A 17,020-nucleotide genomic window follows, 5' to 3' on the forward strand; every position below is an offset into this window, starting at 1 on the left:
AAGATGATCCAGGACCTCGGAAAAAGAATGGAGGAAAAGATAGAGAAGAAGCAAGAAATGTTTAACAAAGACCTAGAAGAATTAAAGAACAAACAAACAGCGATGAATAATACAATAACTGAAATGAAAACTACACCAGAAGGAATCAATAGCAGAATAACTGAGGCAGAAAAACAGATAAGTGACCTGGAAGACAGAATGGTGGAATTGACTGCTGCAGGACAGAATAAAGAAAAAAGAATGAAAAGAAATGAAGACAGCCTAAGAGACCTCTGGGACAACATTAAATGCAACAACATTCTCATTATAGAGGTCCCAGAAGGAGAAGAGAGAGAGAAAGGACCAGAGAAAATATTTGTAGAGATTATAGTTGAAAACTTCCCTAACGTGGGAAAGGAAATAGCCACCCAAGTCCAGGAAGTGCAGCAAGTCCGATACAGGATAAACCCAAGGAGAAACACACCAAGACGCATAGTAATCAAATTGGCAGAAATTAAAGACAAAAAAAAATTATTGAAAGCAACAAGGGAAAAATGACAAATTACATACAAGGGAACTCCCATAAGGTTAACAGCAGATTTCTCAGCAGAAACTCTACAATCCAGAAGGGAGTGGCGTGATATACTCAAAGTGATGAAAGGGAAGAACCTACAACCAAGATTACTCTACCCGGCAAGGATCTCATTCAGATTCGATGGAGAAATCAAAAGCTTTACAGACAAGCAAAAGCTAAGAGAATTCAGCACCACAAAACCAGCTCTACAACAAATGCTAAAGGAACTTCTCTAAGTGGGAAACACAAGAGAAGAAAAGGACCTACAAAAACAAACGCAAAACAACTAAGAAAATGGTCATAGGAACATACCTATCGATAACTACCTTAAATGTGAATGGATTAAATGCTCCAACCAAAAGACAAAGGCTTGCTGAATGGATACAAAAACAAGACCCATATATATGCTGTCTACAAGAGACCCACTTCACACCTAGGGACACATACAGATTGAGAGTGAGGGGATGGAAAAAGATATTCCATGCAAATGGAAATCAAAAGAAAGCTGAGGTAGCAATACTCATCTCAGATAAGATAGACTTTAAAATAAAGAATGTTACAAGATACAAGGAAGGACATGGCATAATGATCAAGAGATCAATCCAAGAAGAAGATATTACAATTATAAATATATATGCACCCAACATAGGAACACCTCAATACATAAGGCAACTGCTAACAGCTGTAAAAGAGGAAATCGATAGTAACACAATAATACTGGGGGACTTTAACACCTCACTTACACCAATGGACAGATCATCCAAAATGAAAATAAATAAGGAAACACAAGTTTAAATGACACAATAGACAGTATATTTAATTGATATTTATAGGACATTCCATCCAAAAACAGCAGATTACACTTTCTTCTCAAGTGAGAATGGAACATTCTCCAGGATAGATCACATTGTGGGTCACAAATCAAGCCTCAGTAAATTTAAGAAAATTGAAATCATATCAAGCATCTTTTCTGACCACAATACTAGGAGATTAGAAATGAATTACAGGGGAAAAAACGTAAAAACACAAACACATGGAGGCTAAACACTACGTTACTAAATAACCAAGAGATCACTGAAGAAATCAAAGAGGAAATCAAAAAATACCTAGAGACAAATGACAATGAAAACACAATGATCCAAAACCTATGGGATGCAGCAAAAGCAGTTCTAAGAGGGAAGTTTATAGCTATACAAGACTACCTCAAGAAACAAGAAAAATGTCAAATAAACAATCTAACACCTAAAGGAACTAGAGAAAGAAGAACAAACAAACCCCAAAGTTAGCAGAAGGAAAGAAATCATAAAGATCAGAGCAGAAATAAATGAAATAGAAACAAAGAAAACAATAGCAAAGATCAATAAAACTAAAAACTGGTTATTTGAGAACATAAACAAAATTGATAAACCATTAGCAAGACACATCAACAAAAAGAGGGAGAGGACTCAAATCAATAAAATTAGAAATGAAAAAGAAGAAGTTACAACAGACACTGCAGAAATACAAAGCATCCTAAAAGACTACTACAAGTAACTCTATGCCAATAAAATGGACAACCTGAAAGAAATGGACAAGTTCTTAGAAAGGTATAACCTTCCAAGACTGAACCAGGAAGAAACAGAAAATATGAACAGACCAATCACAAGTCACGAAATTGGAACTGTGATTAAAAATCTTCCAACAAACAAAAGTCCAGGACCAGATGGCTTCACAGGTGAATTCTATCAAACATTTAGAGAAGAGCTAACACCCATCCTTCTCAAACTCTTCCAAAATATTATGGAGGAAAGAACACTCGAAAACTCATTCTATGAGGTCACCATCACCCTGATACCAAAACCAGACAAAGATACTACAAAAAAAAAGAAAATTACAGACCAATATCACTGATGAATATAGATGTAAAAATGCTCAACAAAATACTAGCAAACCGAATATAACAACACATTAAAAGGATCATACACCATGATCAAGTGGAATTTATCCCAGGGATGCAAGGATTCTTCAATATACGCAAATCAGTCAATGTGATACACCATAGTAACAAATTGAAGATTAAAAACCATATTATCATCTCAATAGATGCAGAAAAAGCTTTTGACAAAATTCAACACCAATTTATGATAAAAACTCTCCAGAAAGTGGGCATAGAGGGAACCTACCTAAACATAATAAAGGCCATATATGACAAACCCACAGCAAACATCATTCTCAATGGTGAAAAGCTGAAAACATTTCCTCTAAGATCAGGAACAAGACAAGGATGTCCACTCTCTCTGCTATTATTCAACATAGTTTTGGAAGTCCTGGCCACAGCAATCAGAGAAGAAAAAGAAATAAAAGGAATACAAATTGGGAAAGAAGTAAAACTGTCACTGTTTGCAGATGACACGATACTATACATAGAGAATCCTAACGATGCCACCAGAAAACTACTAGAGCTAATCACTGAATTTGGTAAAGTAGCAGGATACAAAATTAATGCACAGAAATCTTTTGCATTCCTATACACTAATGATGAAAAATCTGAAAGAGAAATTAAGGAAACACTCCCATTTACCACTGCAACAAAAAGAATGAAATACCTAGGAATAAACCTTCCTAGGGAGACAAAAGACCTGTATGCAGAAAACTATAAGACACTGATGAAAGAAATTAAAGATGATAGCAACAGATGGAGAGATATATCATGTTCTTGGATTGGAAGAATCAATACTGTGAAATGACTATACTACCCAAAGCAATCTACAGATTCAATGCAATCCCTATCAAATTACCAATGGCATTTCTTACAGAACTAGAACAAAAAATCTTAAAATTTGTATGAAGACACAAAAGACCCTGAATAGCCAAAGCAGTCTTGAGGGAAAAAAACTGAGCTGGAGGCATCAGACTCCCAGACTTCAGACTATACTACAAAGCTACAGTAATCAAGACAATATGGTACTGGCACAAAACCAGAAATATAGATCAATGGAACAAGTTAGAAAGCTGAGAGCTAAACCCACACACCTATGGTCAACTAATCTATGACAGAGGAGGCAAGGATATATGCTGGAGAAAAGACAGTCTCTTCCATAAGTGGTGCTGGGAAAACTGGACAGCTACATGTAAAAGAATGAAATTAGAACACTCCCTAACACCATACAGAAAAATAAACTCAAAATGTATTAGAGACCTAAATGTAAGACTGGACACTATAAAACTCTTAGAGGAAAACATAGGAAGAACACTCTTTGACATAAATCACAGCAAGATCTTGTGTGTGTGTGTGTGTGTGTGTGTGTGTGTGTGTGTGTGTGTGTGTGTGGTACGCGGGCCTCTCACTGCCGTGGCCTCTCCCATGGCAGAGCACAGGCTCCGGAAGCGCAGGCTCAGCCGCCATGGCTCACGGGCCCAGCCGCACCGCAGCATGTGGGATCTTCCCGGACAGGGTCACAAACCCGTGTCCCCTGCATCGGCAGGTGGATTCTCAACCACTGCGCCACCAGGGAAGCCCGCAAGATCTTTTTTGATCCACCTCCTAGAGTAATGGAAATAAAAACAAAAATAAACAAATGGGACCTAATGAAACTTCAAAGCTTTTGCACAGCAAAGGAAACCATAAACAAGACGAAAAGACAACCCTCAGAATTGGAGAAAATATTTGCAAACGAATCAATGGACAAAGGATTAATCTCCAAAATATATAAACAGCTCATGCAGCTCAATATTAAAAAAAAACAAACAACCCTATCAAAAAATGGACAGAAGACCTAAATAGACATTTCTCCAAAGAAGACATACAGATGGCCAAGAAGCACATGAAAAGCTGCTCAACATCACTAATTATTAGAGAAATGCAAATCAAAACTTCAGTGAGGTATCACCTCACACCAGTTAGAATGGGCATCATCAGAAAATCTACAAACAACAAATGCTGGAGGGGGTGTGGAGAAAAGGGAAACCTCTTGCACTGTTGGTGGGATTGTAAACTGATACAGTCACTATGGAGAACAGTATGGAGGTTCCTTAAAAAAATAAAAGTAGAATTACCATATGACCCAGCAATCCCATTACTGGGCATATACCCAGAGAAAACCACAATTCAAAAAGACACATGCACCCCAATGTTCATTGCAGCACTGTTTACAATAGCCAGGTCATGGAAGCAACCTAAATGCCCATATACAGACGAATGGATAAAGATGTGGTACATATATACAACGGAATATTACTCAGCCATAAAAAGGAACGAAATTGGGTCTTTTGTAGAGACGTGGATGGATCTAGAGTCTGTCATACAGAGTGAAGTTCGTCAGAAAGAGAAAAACAAATACCGTTTGCTAACACATATATATGGAATCTAAGGGGAAAAGGTCATGAAGAACCTAGGGGTAAGATGGGAATAAAGACACAGACCTACTAGAGAATGGGCTTGAGGATATGGGGAGGGAGAAGAGTAGGTTGTGACAAAGTGAGAGAATGGCATGGACATTATACAGTACCAAACATAAAATAGATAGCTAGTGGGAAGCAGCTGCATGGTACAGTGAGATCAGCTTGGTTCTTTGTGACCACCTAGAGGGGTGGGATAGGGAGGGTGGGAGGGAGGGAGACGCAAGAGGGAAGAGATATGGGGATATATGTGTATGTATAACTGATTCACGTTGTTATAAAGCAGAAACTAACACACCATTGTAAAGCAATTATACTCCAATAAAGATGTTAAGAAAAAAACCAAATATCGTATATTAACGCACTTATGTGGAACCTAGAAAAAGGGTACAGATGAACCAGTTTGCAGGGCAGAACTTGAGACACAGATGTAGAGAACAAACATATGGGCACCAAGGGTGGAAAGCGGTGGGGGGGTGGTGTGGGGGTGTGATGAGTTGGGCGATTGGGATTGACATGTATACACTGATGTGTATAAAATTGATGACTAATAAGAACCTGCTGTATAAAAAATAAATAAAATTAAATTTAAAAATTTGAAAAAAAAACAACCAAAGGAGATTTGCTTATTAACTGGAAGTTTTAGGCCACAGACATGAGCAGTTTAATCTCATTGATTAGCTTATTAGAAGTGATCCATTTTTTGAGTCATCAGATTCCTAACTTAATTCAAGAAGGAAAGCTGCTGTAGTTATTTGAAGGTATAGTGAAAAGATTAGGACTCTTGCTTCTTAAAGAAACAAGATTGTAAGGGAATATGTACTGAAGTCTATAAAATCACAAAGTAGAATATACAAAACCAAAATAGCATAATAATTTTATTACTAAGTTTATAATTGTACCCATTCTAAAACATAGTACTATCTCATTCTTGTCAGAAATAGAATTTAGTAAATTCCATATTTCTATTTTGTCCTCTTAATTGATTAAAAACACTGTTTAGAAAATTGTGATTGAGAACAGATCTATCTTGTTTTCTTTTTTGTTGTTGTGTTTTTGTTTTTGTTTTTTTGCGGTGCGGGCCTCTCACTGTTGTGGCCTCTCCGGTTGCAGAGCACAGGCTCCGGACACACAGGCTCAGCGGCCACAGTTCACGGGCCCAGCTGCTCCGCGGCATGTAGGATCTTCCCGGACCGGGGCACGAACCCGTGTCTCCTGCATCGGCAGGCGGACTCTCAACCACTGCGCCAGCAGGGAAGCCCAAGTTTTCTTTTTTAAACAAAGTGCAAGTATATGTTTTACATATTGGCTTTTACTTAGAAAAATACAACTTGGGTGTAGTACCATGTGGTGTAAACAACTGAACTCTTTTACTTTTTACTTTCCTATGAAGGAGCCAGTATATATTTATTACTGGAGTTCCAGCTGTAAAATTCAAGTAAGGGGTTTAAATATACCCTAGAGTATTATTTTAAAATAAATTTGTTTCTTTCAAATAGAATACCAACCTTGGTCTATGACATTTAGGGGAGAAATTAAAATATTAAACTTCTGTTACCTAGTAAACTGAAAATAAAGTAAAGGTTAAATAAATACAAAGCAGAAAAATACATATACAAAATCACAACCTCTAAAAGGACAAACAGTCTACTATTCTCTGGTTCAGGAGCGTTATCAGCAGTGGGTAAGTAATTCCACCTCTAGGGCAGTCCTAGTACTCAAAAATGTAAACAATTATGTACTTTGTTTATATCAAGAAATATGCAGCATGGTTTATACTTCTTCACAGATACCGAACAACTAAATGAATTGTTTCAATGCACCAGTAGGGGCCAGCAAAGAGCTCTTAGAGTTTTTCAGAACAGAATTGGCATTGAGATATGTTTATTTGATGTGTTAAATCCTTTTTAGACTTCTTTACCTACCCCAACACTCTCTTAAGTGAATGAATTGCAGAGACAGTGGAATAAAATATCTTGTGTGCTCAAACTATATTGGGGGATAGTTTTTCTGTCTAATCTGCATATATTTTTAATGGAATGTTTGCTTAGGCTATTTCTTGGCAGAGTTTTAATAGTCAAAATATAAATGGCATCATTTAAAGACTGTACTGCTTGGCTGGAAAAGCCTTAAAATTACAGGAGAAAATGCTTGGTGACAGCTTCTCTCAAACTTTTTTTTCCTCAGACGTATGCTCAAGTTTTGCAGTAGTATTACTAGGCTAATTTTGTATTTCGATCCTTCAGCTTTCACTATTTATAAGTACGTAGTGTTTTGGAAGCTAAAATATTTATCTATTTGATTTAATGCTAAAGTTTTAATTCACCTCAAAGTTTTGGTATTTCCAAATTTATACATGTTTGAATTTACTCATTTTAAAAATATTAACAGTCTATATTCCTTTCTATGTTTACTAAATTGACTAAATTGACTAGATTTCTATGTTTACTAAATTGACTGTTTGGAAATTCAATCCTTGATTTGATACTCAATTACATGGAGTTTCATTCCTACCAACTTCCTGTAATTCTATCCCTATGGGTAAAAATATTAGTGGTCAAACTCTGCTGGAGAAAGCATAGGCACCGTGATTCACATAGTTAAATGTTCATTTAGTAGAGCTGGAGTGAAAAAATACTGTTTCAACTTGAAATGCTAGAAGATTGTTGTTCTTGTGTTACTCATTCATGCAAATTGGAGAAGGTATAATTGAAACAAGGTTGGCAGTGTTTGAGGCAGTGTGCTGTAGCTGAGCTCAGCTTAAAGGTCGCTGGAAATCAAGTGCTTTGTAAGTGAAGGCATTTTGACTACAGACGATTCAAGACATTTTGGAAACGTCAGTCTCGGGAATGGGCCGTCTTTTTCTTTCTGTGATATCTGGTCTCTAAGGTTTTACTTAGGATAAAGACTACGACTTCTGAGCTCTTTTAGGCACCACAAATGATTTTTTCTTTGATGCAATGCAGCTGCTTCTAGCCTGTCTACCGACAGAGATCTTTGTTATGACTTTCAGCCCTTAACATGTTTGGAAATGAGAACAAATGGCACAAAGCTTACGATTGCACTTTGCAGCCAGAAGAAGCAATACTTATCCTGTGTCAGAAACCTCTGGAGATGTTTCGGATAGCAGTGTTCACATGTGCTTCACGAGACCAACACGGATTTCAACGTCTAACGTGGTTCAGATGAAGCTGACTCCCAGACAGACTACACTACCTCCATTAATAAAGGAAAACGTTAAGTCTCAGGAAGGATCATCTGTACCTTCACCTGAAAATGTTAATAAAAAGAGCAGCTGTCTTCAGATTTCACTACAGCCAACAAGGTACAGTGGATGTCTTCAGTCTGGCAATGTCTTAGCTGATGGTGATGATGCTTCATTTACTTGTGTCTTGAAGGATGGCAGTGCTGTGGTTGTTAATGAACTGAATGCTGTGGATGATGGTAACCTCTTGAGCAGTCCTGCCATTTGCAGAGGTAGCCTTAGTCACTTCTCAGCCAGTGAGAATGGGTCTTATAGCAGCAACGGTAGTGATGATGGGTCATGCACAAGTATCACCAGTGGAGGTTCATACACCAACAGTATCATCAGTGATAGCAGTGGTTATACTTTTCCACCAACTGATGATACCTTTTTTGGTGGAAATTCATCTTCTGACAGCATCTCCAATAGAAGTTTGCCAAACAGGAATACTACTCCATGTGAAATTTTTTCGAGAAGTAGAAGTACAGTTCCCTTTGTCCAGCATGACCTGGATCATGGACTAGAGATTATGAAATTGCCAGTGAGCAGGAACTTGAAAATTCCACTAAAACGTTGTTCATCCTTAGTCATTTTTCCTAGGAGTCCTTCAAATACCCCACCAACTTCTCTAACAAGTACAGGTGCTCCTCCAAGCAAAGGATCCTATCAGACCTCACACCAGTTTATTATTTCTCCTAGTGAAATTGCCCACAATGAAGATGGCAGTAGTACTAAGGGATTTCTTTCAACAGCTGTCAATGGACTTCGGTTATCTAAAACAATCTGTACTCCCAGAGAAGTAAGAGACATACGACCACTTCACAGCTCATTACAAAAGAAAATTGTTATTGCAAATAATAGTCCAAATCAGACTGTCTGTGAAAAGTCATCTGAAGGATATTCTTGTGTTTCAGTGCATTTCACCCAACAAAAAGCAACTGCATTAGATTGTGAAACAGCAAATGGTGATTGTAGACCAGAGATGTCAGAAATTAAGCTTAATTCTGATTCAGAGTATATTAAGCTTATGCACAGGACATCTGCATGTTTACCATCTTCCCCAAATGTAGATTATCAAATAAATATCAATGGACAGTTGGAAAGACCACATTTACAGATAAACAAAAACCATGCTCTTTTACAAAGAAGTATTTCATTGGGAGGAACTTATCCAAATGTTTCCTGTTTATCCAGCCTTAAGCACAATTGTTCTAAGGGGGGACCATCTCAATTACTCATAAAGTTTGCATCTAGAAATGAAGGTAAAGTTGATAATTTAACAACAGACAGCAACAGAGATTTCACAAATGAACTACCTAATTCTTTACAGCATTCTTGTAAGGTAAGTCTCCTTTGGTCTCGGTAAATGTTATTTTATACTAGAATGGCTCTATGAAATATTTGGTTAAAATTTATTATAACTTGGCAGCTTTATATATTTTCTTGGTCCTTAGCTAGCAAGCACTGTGTAGTCATGAACTTCATATTTGTAAATCTGAAAAAATGCCCCATAGTTTTTCACTCTATTTGTTATTTTATCAATGTAGAAAATATGTATTAAAAAAACTTTCCAAAGTGATTTAAGCCATAAAACATTTCTGTAGCATAAAAACAAGCTATAAATAATAATTTATTTGATAACATTTTGCCTTCATATGTTTTCCCCTCAAGTGGCATAGTATTTTAATGTCTAACTCCGTATTTTATTCCTACTTTCAAAAATGCTCATTTAGTATTCTCCCCTCCTTAAGCATTGTGAAAAAAAATAAAATATAGAAAGCCACTCAAAGTATTAAACAGTAAAAAGTCTACCTAAAAATGTGAAAATATTATAAATGAGCATAGAGAAAATGTTTCTTTAAAATACATATATTTATTTGATCATTGATAAAAACAGTTATCCTGAATGTTTAAAGCAGAGGGGAAATAAATGTTATCTGCATTTGTATATACCCTTAACCACAGGAATTTTGTTTCCACCCTATTTTTCTTTAGCTACCAGTTAACTATGCCTTCTAAAATGTAACTCACTCAACAGTATTGAATTCTAAATTTTGTATTTTTAAATTCGGTTTCAATTGCTAGGTATGTTCCATAATTCTCTAATTACCCAATTAATTTGTTATTTTGGTAATTTTGCTTTATTATATTAGTAATTTAACTAGTGAATCTTAACCAAAACAGTTTTTTAATGTAATTTGGCCTTTCCAAAGTATTTTAAGTGTTTTGAACTTAAATAGAATTTTAAAATTTCTGTATTTGGAAGATCTTGCCAGATTTCTGGAAATGAAAAAAATGTTTCTGACTAAACCAATTCTAGATGACAGTACGTAATAGTTTTGGGGAAAAAAAACATATCTGTTTATCTGTGTTTGTATAACAATATCAATCAATATTAAAGATTCTTTTAACACTTCTGGGCAAATAAAATATTAAGTAATTGCTAGTTTGTTTCTCTCTTTTGAAGTCTGATAAATATAATTCTTATTATCCAATCCCAGATGTTAATATAAACAGCTACTTTACTGAGGATGAATAAAGATCACATTTCAAATTCTGATATATGTTTTAGAGTTATTAATTCCATTTACAAAAGTTTTAAAACATCAGCTATTAGGAGATTATAATCCATTCAGTTGTCTTGTCTTCTAAAAAAAAGCAATTAAGTGATACTATGAAGAAATACATTAATAGTTTGCTAATTGTATGACATGTACCTTGTAAATTTATTCTACATTTAATTAACCTGAAAGGAAAAATTAACCTAGAAATATTTCTAGAAATATCCTTTAAATAGTTGATTTTGTGGTAATATTATAGTTTGTTGTTGATGCTTTTGAAAAAATGGTATTTTTAATGTTTTTTTAAAAAGTGTGACTGCCTTTTGCGTGGCTAAAAGATACACTTTTATTGGCTTTATTTAAAATTAGGTAAGCTAACTTAAATATATTTTTGTGACAGCCAAATGCCTAGCTTTCTGCAGATTCTATTTTTTTTGATAGATTATTGGATTGTAAAATAGCTCAGAAGTGTGTCATTTGCTGGACAGCTTTAAATTGTTCCTCCTTTTAATGTTTATTAAACAACTGTTTATATAAGAATTGTAAACAATATAGGACCATTACATTTAACACATACTGGATCTAAATTGATCTAACTGTTTAGTGGTAAATCAAGGGCTTGTTTTAAGAGGAAAATAGTAATGTTGTTTTTTCTAAACATAGCAGTGACAACAATAATGGGGTTTTGGAAATAATCCTGTGTTTATCAATAATTATATATTAATCTAATTATAGTGGTATATTGTAACTCATTTATAAATAAACCGCTCCCAAAATATTTCCCATGACTCCAGTTAGTCTGGGTTAGTATTCTGATATGCTGAGTCTGGATTCACATTTAACAAGTTGATATTAGAGTAGCATTTAGTAATGTCAGCTATCTGTACCCAGCAGCCATGAAATTAAATCACTGCTTTGGTCAGGGACCCTGGTTTCTAAAGCACTGAGAGGTCTACAGATTCTTTTCTTCTGTGTTTAGCTACCAGTCTCTAGGAGAATAGTATCCAGTTTCTAGCTCTCTATAATCAACAGCTCATTACTGGCTAATTTTTTAAATTTAGTGAGAACTTTTACGTGTATCTGTGACTGGGGTTCTATGTGTTGTTTACAACTTGGGATGAAGATGAGACTTTGTATTCCGCATAATAATGTTGATTTCACTTATTACCATCAAAGAGCATAACAATAGCTGGCATATATTTATTATATATATTTTTTGAGAGACAATATTACTTTTGTAAAGGTTTTATAATGACTTTTGATCTGACAGTAGATACTTGATATTTTAACATTGTGTGTATTGTCAGCTCGATCAAGAGATAGGTTAAGGAGCTAAGATGGTTTTTATACAATTACAGAAATTACCATTCAGATTTTGAAAATCTGTGCAATAGTTAGTTTACTGTATTATTATTTTATTTTTCCCTATCTATTGTTTTTTTAATTTCCTGTATTGTTAGGATGCTCAGAAATTTCATTGCCCTATTATTTAAAATACCTTAGCATTTGCCTAAGCTTGTATATGTCTTCCATACTTCATGTATATGCATGCTTTTATCAGAAATGTTGACTTTACATTTTTCTTTTTATTATAAATGTTTTTGTTTATTTTCTGTTATTTAATCCTGGGTAGGTAAATTGCTTAAGCCTAGTGTAGAAGAACTTCAAAAAACTATGTTTCAATTATTTCAAAGCCTTTAAAACTAATCTCAAGAATTTACATTTCAATAATATATTTAGCTGTTCTCCCCAAAATAACTGTTTTAAATATATACTATTTTTAGTGTTCCATTATTTTCTTAGTCCTTATTTTATTAACTTTAGCAGAATATTTAGAGACATTCGGTTAAATTTATTTTGAATACTTAATCTTTCCTATAAAAATCAATATAGTTTATAAGTATTGACCCTAAAACTGTAATGCAACAATGTTAATGATCAGTTTTAGAAACCTGGTGAGAGATGTGTGCATGTATATGTACATTTCTTAGAACTGAAGAACTAAAATATTAATTTCAGGATGGTTCAGGGAGGTGAATTGTTTGTTTCAGGAAAACTTTGTATTTCTCTGTAGGTGTGTCTTTAATTCATTCATCTGGCACATGTTTGAGTGCCTACTGTTTGCCAGTCACTGACTCAAGCTCTGGGAATAAAAGATACTGAAGCACAGTTTCTACTTGGGGGAACTCCCATTCTAGTTAGAGACACACTGGTAGATAAAAAAAATTTCAGTCTAAAGTGTGATGTACTAAAATAGAGCTGTATATGAGAAAGTGAGAAAGATGCAGTGTGACTCAAGCACAGGGAGTCCAGGGATGTGGGAGGAGATGATACGCTGGCAGTGGGTGGGAGTCCCATTGCATGGAGCACCTCATGCTGAAAGAAAGCAGTGTGTCTCCTGCTAACAGATAACAGTTAGGCAATGGAAGTGGTTATTTGAGAGTGTGACATGCTCACTTTTATGTTTTTAGATGATAATTTCTTATGACACCATGGATTATAAGTGAATTAAAGTTTTCTTAACTTGGATGGCCAGGTGAATAGTGACATCATGAACTAAGGTAGGGAATTCAGGAGAAGCGGCCAGATTGGGAGGGCAAAGAAAAAACCATGTGTCATTAAGTTTCTGTACTGAGAAGCTGCCCTGGTAGTACTGCTGTCAAGTAGGGTAGTTGGAGATACGGGCTCAGGACTCAGGAGAGAAGTGAGAGCTGGAAATGTAGCTTGGGAGTCGTGAGTCTAGTCAAAGACTTAGGTAAGGATGAACTGAAAAAAGCATGAAAGTGAGATGGGAGGAGTGATAAATCAGAATTCTGGAGGCTACCAACTTTGGAGAAAGAGTGGAAGAGGAGATAAAAAGGAGTCCAAGAAAGAGCCACCAGAGGAGCAGAGAGGCCAGGAGAGCTTGGAGGCCTGAAAGCCAAGGGAAGAGAAAGTTCAAGGTGAGCAGCATACAGTGCCATGGAATTTAGGTGTCCATTGAATGTAAGAGGTTCTTGGTGACTTTAGTAAAAGTAGGTTCAGGAGCATAGTGTAAAAGCCTGGTTGAAGAAAGAATGAAATAGGTGAGGAAGCAAAAACAGCAGGCATAGCTTGTTTGCTCAATGTCATAAAAATAGTCATGAGTTAATGTAGGCAAGGTATATATTTAATGGCTATTATATAGAAGACATGGTATTATATGGTTATAATTGCATAAGACAAACTGTCCACAAGGATATTGCAGCCTGTTCTCTAGGAGGAGAAAATGTCTGTAGATCTCTGTTCTTTCACCTTAGAAGTAAAGAGTAAGTGAGCATCGGCAGTGAAAACAAATGGAGACTGAGCAATATGAAATGAAGGGAACCAAAAATTAAGAGTGAAAGCGTGAAACCACCTATGAATAGTCACAACTCTTGGCGAGCAGCATTATCCTAACGTTCTCCTCCCCCTCCCTACCACCAAAAATAAGACAAAACAAAAATAGAGCTTCCAGGTAGAAAACAGGTCAGGGTTTAAGGCCTATTCCTAGAAACGACTTGGAGAAGAGGTACCTCTGTCTTGCTGTCACCGGCTTCTTCCAGCATATGGAGCCCACCGTGTGCTACCTGTTGTGAGGCCTGGCCCTTCTAGATCCACTCTCCCTTTTTGTTATGGGTGACAGGGAACAGGGTGAACTAGGAGAAGCCACGACCGGAGGCTGTGTGGGCAGAAGGGGCTTGGCAGAGTCCCAGGGTGTGGCCAGCCAATGTGTTGAGGTCAGGAGGGTGGTTAGCAGGAGTGAATGAGTGCTGAGAAGGGCATCCAATGATCTTGTCAACATATACACAAAATACCTGAAGTCTTGCTCAAGTGTGTGGTTCGGTATTCTTTGTTGGCCAAATGGGAGACTGGAAGACTGTGGTCAGGTGAAGACCAACATTTAGAGATAGCCTGTAAACAAGAGGTGAGCCAATGTGCCCTGGTTTAGTGAGATATCTAGGGGGAGACTCTCAACATAGCAGCAGTTGTCGGAAAGCAATTTTACCTTCGCTGAGATTTCACAAAACTTTAAAAATATAACTAGAGCAGATCTGAGAACTTGGAAGGGCAAGCAGCTAGCATGTTTATATACCTTGGATGGGTCATAACGAAGAATACCTTGACCAAGAGATCCCATGATGTTTCTAGTCAGGGTTCTAGGATATCTTGGCAGGGGGGTGTGGCGGAGTTCATGCCTTCTCTTGACTTAGATGTATTACATCTAAGGTAGAAACCATAACACTGTGAAACATTTTATGATTTACCTTAATAGACGAAATATTATCGAGCAAGAAGAAGTTTACATCAAGGATATTGGTGGTACAATGGACAATGTATTTATGTTCATCAAGTACAGAAACATTCTTAACTGAATTTTTATCTTTCGTCTGTCTTACAAAAGCTGAGTATAACATTTTATGATACAGCTAAAATAATATTATCTAGGACTACTTCCTTATTTTAATGAAATAGCTCTTTTTATTTATTTATTTTGGCTGTGTTGGGTCTTTGTTGCTGCGCGTGGGCTTTCTCTAGTTGTGGCAAGCTGGGGCTACTCTTCGTTGCGGTGCATGGGCTTCTCATTGCGGTGGCTTCTCTTGTTGCAGAGCATGGGCTCTAGGTGCGTGGGCTTCAGCAGTTGCAGCACACAGGCTCAGTAGTTGCAGCACATGGGCCCTAGAGTGCACGGGCTTCAGTAGTTGCAGCACACGGGCTCTAGGGCGTGTGGGCTTCAGCAGTTGTGGTGCGCAGGCCCAGTAGTTGTGGCTCGCGGGCTCTAGGTGCACAAGCTTCAGTAGTTGTGGTGCACGGGCTTAGTTGCTCCGTGGCATGTGGGATCTTCCTGGACCAGGGATTGAATCCATGTCCCCTGCATTGGCAAGTGGATTCTTAACCACTGCGCCATCAGGGAAGTTCCTAGGACTACTTCCTTTTTTTTCTCTTTCAAATATTTGTTGGTAAGCTGCCTTCTAATGCTTTAAGGATTGCAACTGGACTATGGCTTATTAAGTTGTCATTTGGACTACTGATTTTCAAATTTTCATGTGTGTGTACATCTCCTAGAGATCTTGTTAAAAGGCAGATTTTGGTTCAGTAGATCTGGGGTGGGGCCTCAGGGTTCCGTATTTCTAACATGCTCCCAGGTCATACCAATGCTGCTAATTCCTCAAACACACTTTGAGAAGCAAGGCTTAAGACAATTTTTTAAAATGAGAACAGTAATACAGGTCATAATTGAAGTATGCAGTGAGTCCCTCTTCCACTTTTACATAAAGAAGAACCATAGGTATGCTGTGGCCAGGGCTAAAATAATTTGCAAGGAGTTTTAAATCCACTTGGACATTTAGACTAGTTATTGATGGAGACCATGTGATGCAGAAGAGATTGTTTGGACCAACAAACATTCAAGAGCAAGATTGTCTGCCTGTCTCACAAAAGAACTTTAGTATGACTCTTGCAGAATTGTGACTATTAAATCTTCTAGGATTACATTTTAGTTTCATTTAAGAAGTTAAAAATATTGGTCTATAAGGCATGCAGTTCTACTTAAAGAAATCTCTTGAATTCATTATGGCTGTAATTCTGGTTTGTGTTGTTTTTGAAATTGTTGCTTACATTAACTTTTTCCCCTCTCAGCATGAGATTTGAAAAATATGCAATGGAAATGTTGTATTTTCCTTAACTATTCTGGCTTACTCAAGCAATAGCTTGTATCTTCCTCTTTGTGAAAACTTTCAATTGTTCCAATATACTTTCCTCTAGCAGTGCCAGTTTAGGGTACTACTGAGAATGTTTGAATCTTACATTGGCTTATGTAATGAAATGAAACACCGTCTATAATTAATGCTTACTTATGAGCTATCCTTTTGATAGATCTATAAGGAGAAAGTTTAAAAATCCTTTATGTGTAACTTTGTAATGCTACTTAAAAGTATATCCATTCTCAAGCATAAATCAGTATATGAAAATCTTAGGAACCGTTCTTCCGTTGGAGCAGTTGAAGACATTTTATTGGTAGCTGGGTTTTTGTGGTCTTCATGGCTGCTTGTGGCTTAGCCTAACTTCAGGGAGCCTAATAAGACATTAAACATTTCAGGTAAGCAATGAGAAAAAGGAAGCATAGCAAGAAAAAAGTTAAAGATAGGGAGATAGATAGGCAGGAAGGCAGGCAGGCAAATGTGTTGATAAATTTTCCAGAATTGATTGAATTCTAGAGAAGGGATTAAGCAAATGGGTAATCTTTTCTGGGCTCTAATTTACTAGAATGTAATTCCCTAAATCAGG

At 36.6% G+C, this 17,020-nt stretch overlaps 1 protein-coding gene across 12 annotated transcripts in view; it reads left to right on the plus strand.

Moving 5' to 3' along the window:
* NEDD4 (NEDD4 E3 ubiquitin protein ligase) overlaps positions 1-17,020 on the plus strand; it is a 207,453-nt gene that overhangs the window by 107,317 nt on the left and 83,116 nt on the right. The window contains exon 1 of one of the 12 annotated variants that reach the window (XM_059056174.2): positions 7,509-9,516. The exons of 5 other annotated variants lie outside the window; for them this stretch is intronic. In XM_059056174.2, coding sequence (XP_058912157.1) covers positions 7,972-9,516 — 1,545 coding nt within the window. In that variant the 5' untranslated portion in view covers positions 7,509-7,971. Of the gene's footprint in view, positions 1-7,508; positions 9,517-13,278; positions 13,297-13,356; positions 13,678-17,020 lie in introns of those variants that run through there. 6 more of the 12 variants (XM_067029812.1, XM_059056176.2, XM_067029810.1 and 3 more) reach the window with 6 other exon arrangements.

This window comes from Kogia breviceps, chromosome 3, assembly GCF_026419965.1.
Source record: "Kogia breviceps isolate mKogBre1 chromosome 3, mKogBre1 haplotype 1, whole genome shotgun sequence".
Lineage (NCBI taxonomy): Eukaryota > Metazoa > Chordata > Mammalia > Artiodactyla > Physeteridae > Kogia > Kogia breviceps.